The sequence below is a fragment of the Grammomys surdaster genome, unplaced genomic scaffold (assembly GCF_004785775.1).
Source record: "Grammomys surdaster isolate TR1022 unplaced genomic scaffold, NIH_TR_1.0 173, whole genome shotgun sequence".
Lineage (NCBI taxonomy): Eukaryota > Metazoa > Chordata > Mammalia > Rodentia > Muridae > Grammomys > Grammomys surdaster.
The window spans coordinates 2,552,889-2,560,105 of NW_021604621.1; the positions used below are offsets into that span (position 1 = coordinate 2,552,889).

The 7,217-nt window shown below is 39.6% G+C and overlaps 1 protein-coding gene across 1 annotated transcript in view; it reads right to left on the bottom strand.

Moving 5' to 3' along the window:
• Positions 1-727: 727 nt before the first annotated feature.
• Gucy2f (guanylate cyclase 2F, retinal) overlaps positions 728-7,217 on the bottom strand; it is an 89,546-nt gene continuing 83,056 nt past the window's right edge. The window contains exons 17-19 of the mRNA XM_028767498.1: positions 4,147-4,235; positions 3,951-4,049; positions 728-816 (exon numbers count right to left, since the gene is read on the bottom strand). Coding sequence (XP_028623331.1) covers positions 3,962-4,049; positions 4,147-4,235 — 177 coding nt within the window. The 3' untranslated portion in view covers positions 728-816; positions 3,951-3,961. The remainder of the gene's footprint in view (positions 817-3,950; positions 4,050-4,146; positions 4,236-7,217) is intronic.

Sequence of the window (7,217 nt, forward strand, 5' to 3'; positions counted from 1 at the left end):
AGACTTCGAAGAAATTGTTCCCTTGCTTCTGTGACTTCTGTCTTTTATCCTGACAGTATCCCTTACATTTATTCTGTTATGTTCAATGTATGTCCCTGAGGCCCAGGAAGATTCTCACCTAGCAAAGACAATTCAATTATACTGTCTAGATTCTCTGTACTTAGATAAAAGACAATAACAATTTTGGAAAGATTTTGAACAATAAGCAGTAAGAAGAGAAATGTCTTCGTAGCCTTCAGTTATCCAGATAACACAGTTAGCTAGGCCCCTTTCCTTCTCTCCCTTCTCTATGTACTGCAGTCATCTAATGTCCTAGCATTATAGACATAGACTAGAAGTTAGCTGTCATTTTCCCTGGATCTAATCTCATGGAATCTGAGTTATCAGTTATGCTGCTCACTGACAACTTTTGTGTGTGTGTGTGTGTGTGTGTGTGTGTGTGTGTGTGTGTGTGTGAAAATAGAAATTTTCTTTTCTTCATCCAAGTTGACCATGCTACTTTGTAATGACTAAACTTGGAGGTGGGTGTATACCCTGCCCGGGTGTTTACAATCATTTCAGTTTGCATTTCAATAGTTTGGGAGTTTTTGCTTCGCTTTGGTTTGGTTTTGGTGATAGCTTGGTAATGAACAAAACCCATGGGCAATGTTCCTTCCCAGAAGACTCCAAACACTGGGATTGGGCTTGATTTATCCCTGGAGATTAGGCAACCTAGGAAGAATAATCCTATTATCTTGCTCAGGCAGAACAATATCTTGATCTGTAATGAGCTTCCATGTTGCTTTCTCAAGAGGAGATTCAAATGCTGGAGTTCTTCTCATCTAGGTAGGAGAAAAAGAACACAGTAAGCATACTTTCTCTATCTAGTCTCTTCCACAGGATTTTAATATGACCAATTCCATCCGCCACATACCCTTATCCTATGAACAAGTAGTCAATTGCTAAACTTTCCTGAATTCTTGAATGAATAGACATTATCATATTTGTCAGATTTGCATGATTACAGGATTTACTTTTCACAAATATTGGACAAAAGCAGAAGACAAATATTCAGATAGTTTTTAATTTGCTAATAAATAATTTGAATGATTTCCTCTATAGACACTGTGATACACACACACACACACACCACACACACACACACACACACACACACACACACACACACACACACACACATACTGCTTAGCTTTTTAGCCAATCTGAAAAGGCTAGTTTAATGCACATGAAGCTCCAATGTAATTCTCCTGCTGAAAGCAAAGGACAAGAAGACTTTCTCTGAAAGGAAAGGAAAGCAAAGGAAAAGGTTTAAAAGGTGGAGTCTAATGTGATTTTCCCACCCCTATATTCATTTCACCCATCTCCCAAAGATCCATGTTTCCCCTGTTATCCCAAACCTGCCTCTGTGACTCTGTTCTTCAAAATTGCCAACTTCCTCAATTTCCCTGTCCCAGTCAAAACTAAGCTGTCCCATCCTCCTAAACATAGAGCTCAGTTCACCTCTATTATGATAGATATGGGCAATTAATTTCTTTTTACTCAGCAAAAGGCATATCCAGGAATAAAAGAAGTGGCTTGTCAGCCTCAAATTCACCACAGTTGGTGAAACTAAGGAATTATAAGGAAGTGAGATGAAAAAGCTGGTTCGGGAAGTTATGAATATTCAGGGGTACAAGATGAAAGCTATTGAATCAACAATATGGCCCTGTCTGTCAGGCAGCCCCTGGAACCAGTCTACCAAAGCTCTGAACTCTTTCATAACTTCTTTCCTTCTTTAGTGACTGACTGGTCACATAAGGCTTCATAGAAAATTTTCCCTCCATAGTACAGGTGATGTTGGCAGCAGGTCAGAACATTCATAGGTATTACAGGTCTTTTGGACATTGGGTCTCTGTAAATTCACACAAATTTACAAACAACCTAGAGTAAGTCATCTCATTGAGTGATGTTAATATAGGGCATTTAATGAGAAATAAATGTGGTACCTGGGAATTCTTGAAGCCTTGCAAAATTGGTCCTTTCTAGAGACTTTTTGTGAATTTCACGGGCAACTGAGGTCAGAATGCCCAATTAACATTAATTATAGTTAAAGCACAAATAAAAATAAAGCTTGGATCAGAGGTTGGATCCCCTCCTGGGCCTGTAGTTTCAATGTTTCATCTAGCCACAGTCCTGGCTAGTTGCCAAGGGTCCAGACGACTAAGTTTTGTATATAGCCTAAGTTACATCTATCTAAGTCCAGAACAGCACCACCAAGCACATAGCCAATAGTGCTGAGTCAGCTGCATTATGTTCCGCTGCAAAATCCAACACATTTTAAGGAATAGGCAGGTTCTTCTATAATGCCTTCAATGTCTTGCAGTACTCTTTCAGGGAGAAAGTCTTTCAAGAGTTTGCAAACTCTTTGCTGCAGTGTGAAGGGGGAAAGGGGACGGGGAGCACAAAAGAGGAAGGGAGAAGGGAGAGACTGAATCTGTGACTGGTGGTATCCTTGTTTCCCAACCCATAGGAAAGAATGTTGCAGAAGTTGGATGACTGTGTGTCCCAGCTGCTTAACTGCTTACGTTGGTCAGCAGGAAAGAACAAAGCCAGACCCTAGGTGGTTGAGAATCAGGAGGTGGTACTGAAAGGCCAAGATCCTATGCTTGTGAAACAGAGCATTTTTGACTAGTACACAGTACTTGTGATTGTTGCAAAAACGAAGATATGCTGTGGTTTTCTTATGACAGAAACACAGAAAGTTGACACACTCTAGATGCTAGTATGAGAATAGGTGTTATGTGGGCGCCTTTTGTAGATTTTACTCTAATTGTGATTATTCTGGAACATGGTAGAAAGCAAGAGATGAGGAGCATGCAGAGATAATCTAATGTTTTCCTTAGAACCTTTGATCTCTTTAAACTTGTGACTTCCTAAAGACATGTGGAGAAGGCAGTGGGCTTTAGGGGCAAAGTTTCTTCCCATAAGAGAAAGAGAATAATAAATCAATATACAGAAAAGAAGGCGTGCGGGGGATGGCTTTCTTCAGGAAAGTTCTTCTCATTCAAGCAGGGGGATCTGAGTTCAGACCTCCATTCCTTGTGTAAGAAGCTAAGTGCCCTAGTTTGCACCTCTAAGCACAATGCTGGAAAAACAGAGACAGGAAATTTTCTGGTGCTTGCTGGCCAGCCAGTCTGGCTGAGTTGGCAAGCTCGAGCTTCAGTGAGAGATCCTGTCACAAAACAGAAAGTGAAAAGCAACTGAAGAAGACAGCCAACATTAACCATCAACCGCTGGCCTCCACATGCATATGTGTGCATGTGTACCTGCATGCATGTGTGTGCGTAAACACATACACAAAAACAGTAAAAAGAAAAGATGCTGTTAGGAACATAAGAAAGCAGTGGATCACTCAGATAGAATTTTGTGGTCATAATTATTTTGCTGTTGCTCCTACAAACTCATCTCATCCTATCAGGAATGAGACTTATCCTGAATTCAAGCCATTGAACACATTCCACCCATAGAAAAAATCGACCTACGCCTCCAGAAGAAATGACGTAAGTATCCCAGTCAATATAGCACACCCTTGCATGGCTCCATGAATCAGAGGCTATTACTGTATTACCAAGAAAGATGTAAATCTCTAGAGACCTGGACTGACTAACCACGTGGTCCAGGTGCTCAAGAATGAGAGATAGGTACACCTGCCTGATAACTGGATAAAAAGGCCATAGTTGTTAGCGTTCAAACATGTTATCAATATAGAAGACAAAGGACTCTCTCAGGCCATGGCAGCCAATATCCCTCAAGTATAATTCGCTCTGCAACAGGCATCTCCACAATAAGGTTTTTACCCAACTCAGTGCAGCTTGGAAGTTAACCAGCTATGCTACCTTCTGCCAAAAAAGTGAAGTCTAAGACAGGCACATGCCAAATGGAGTCTCAGCTTGGGAAATCTGTTTCCCCACTGGCCATTACCTTATGGCTTGTTTCGCACCAACTGCCTTTCTGCTTTTCTCCTTTGGAATGCTGCAATCTCTGCTGGTTGCAAGCCATGGCCCACTTGCCTATAGGGACAGGAGACACCAAAATAGATATAAAGAAAATATTCCAAAGTGGAGCATAGGAAAATGGATCCAGTGATTAGGTATGAATTCCACTTACCCATCTTTGCCCACTGGTGGGGGTACAGGAAGAGGTTTGGTGAAACCCTTTTTTCCAACAAGCCAGAAGGTCTCTTCTGTGCCTTTGCCCTTATTGAAAATATAAAAATTCTTAACCAATATAATAGCCACTTTTTCTAAAAACATCCATTGGTCAGTAGGATATAAGTATTCATTTTAGCTCAGAAAGTCTCAGCTCTCCCATTGTTACCTATTTTTTTATCCACTTTTCTATATGACTTCTTTACCATACATACCTGAACCAAGACAAGCTCCAGATTCAAAGTGAACACCATACTGAGCTGTCTGTCGTTCAGGCATGCTGTGTACTCACCACTAGGCAGTTCCATCTTTGGCAACATGTGGATTTTTTACTTCAAAGCAAGCAAACATCTGCATAGTCATCTGAGGGTGCTGTTTATTATTTTGACCCTGATCTTCTGACATTAAGCAAGCCATAGTCTTTTCCATCTAGAGTACATGCATTCAGAGCTTTCTCCCTATGGTCTACAACCCAACAACTAGTATAAAACCCCAGAGGAGAATAAAAATACGATTTACAAATCTGATTTTAAGCCTGGAGCATCTTGGTTGCTGTGAGAAGTCTATATTTCTGCAGCATAGTTTTTTTTTTTTCTGACAAGGTATTTTTCTAAGTAGAGTAACATCCCAAAGATGGCCCCACTTACAGGCAAGTTGGTAAGTTGTCAAGGATTACAGATCTTAGAAGAGAATGATCAGAACTCTATGCTAATCACCACAGGACCATCTCTTTGATGACTATGTGTCACCTCCCTCTATCCCCCCCCACTTTTCTAGTAAACCTTCTTCTTACTGTGTTTTTCTCTCTTCCTTTCAATTGCTTTTTTCTTTAAATTTTTGGCCTGTCTTGTCATTTCCTCATTTAGAAATTCATTTAGAAAAAAAATTTAGACAAAGAGTCATATACATTCCTTCCTTAGTAATAATGACAATTGCCATATAAAATAAGAATGTATAATTAAGATCCTCCAAGCAGGTTGCAAATGTATGGTTCAAACCCTTCATGAGACAAGCAGGAAAAAAAATACTGCAAAGCCAAATTTGCATTAATCAACAAGCAACTAACCCAAACTTGCACATAGTAAGTCTTTTTGGTGGTCCTCTGATATATGAAGAGGGGAAAAAAAAGACAAGAATATACTCTATCACTCATTCTTTTATTTACTATATCCTTCCTATACCACAGTTTTGAATAAAAAGAGGGTTCTCTCCTTAAGCATATCACAAAATAGTTAACCAAAAACAACTATCACTTGTTCTAAAACACTAGGCATGAATTGTCTACTTTCCTTCTTCTCACTGTGGAATGTCTTGTAGAATAGTTGCTTAGTAAATGATCAGACAGTTTCATTAACGAAAATTCCTAACCTTTGAGCACTTAGAATTCTTAAGGTTCATACTGTTAGAACTCAACCTTGAGAGCTTAACGCATAACCATTTAACTGTTTCTCTTGAGATCTACAGCCCACTAGGACAGCACATTAACTTCCAGAGAAACTTTGTGGATGCCAGGATTCTGAAGAGATTTGGGTGGATCCTGAGTCTCTCTGCAAGTGCCCAAACCAATGCTTGCAAAAGAACTTGGAAGTGTTATAGTCTCAGGCAAGCTTCCAAATCAAAGAATATGAAAAGAAGCTCCAGGGGTACCCTGAGGTTTTGGAGCTCATCCAAGAATATTTTTTTGTGTGTGGAATCCTGGCTCCCTGCTTAAACACCCACTTCCACTAATCCAAAGACAGGGAGAGAGGCAAAACAAGTAGAGCAAAGACCAAAGCCAGAAGTAAACCCTCTGCCCATAGGAAGTCCAGAGGATCCCACCTCCACCCAAAAAAATAGCATCCTGCTTTGGCATAATACTTTTAAGATACTTGACTTCTCCTGTCTTATTTACTGTTTACAGAAGTCCTTGAAGGTATCATTATTATCAATCTTATTCTACAATTTCGGACACTGATGTTAATGGCATTAAATAGCTTGTTAATAATAATCAAGTAATAATATAATTGAACCCAAGGCTATCAGACTGAAAATTATCAATGCCTTTTCCCTCCACATTACATGTTACATAGTTTCTTCAGTGTACTGGAGTCACAGGGCACACAAGTCTAGAGGCCAAAAGACAGTTAGTTCTTAGGGTTTTAAAGGTTGTGAGACTAATGCGCATTCTGGTAATCTTAGGTAAGAACATACCCTGTGTAGATAAATAGAACCACGGAGAGGATGAAGTTGCTTGTCTGATGTTATTCAAAGATTAGAGAACAGCTCATTTGGTCTTCATAAACCTCATAATATTATTTCTTCATTTCTTAGATCATCTGTGTGAGTGTTTGTGTGTGTGTGTGTGTGTGTGTGTGTGTGTGTGTGTGTGTGTTTGTGTGATATGTTAAGAGAAGGAATAAAAGAGATTGGAGAAGAAAAATCACAAAACAATACTAGCATTTATGGACTAGAGAACCAACTACTACATAATGCCAGAAATCAGAGACAAAGTCTAAAAGTGTCCACATCTAGCAGTGAAAACACACAGTTACTGAGAACAACAGTTGAGGGAAATCTTTTTAGAATGCAAGTTTATATTTTAAAAAAATCTCTGGGAAATGGGACTGGCATGCTACAATACATACAAAATCTCTTCAACAAGCTCAAAACTTGTCAAGAGAACAGTCACTTAAGTAAGCTCAGCTGAGGGAAGGTAAATAAAAATGTCCTGAAAAACCAGAACTGGCTGGTTAGGCACTGGGGAAACATGGTGCCAATATGATGCAGCAGGAGTTCGCATGGGCCTTGGGATAGCTCTCCAAATAGGCCATGCTTCTCATCTCTAAATGATTCCTTTCCCAAGCTGCCTTATGTTCCTCATTTTGATCTTTTTATAGTCATCCAATCACTGAGTATCCCATATTCTCTATTGTATTCCATTCCATTCCATTCCATTCCATTCCATTCCATTCCATTCCATTCCATTCCATTCCATTCCATTCCATTCCATTCCATTCCATTCCATTCCATTCCATTCCATTCCATTCCATT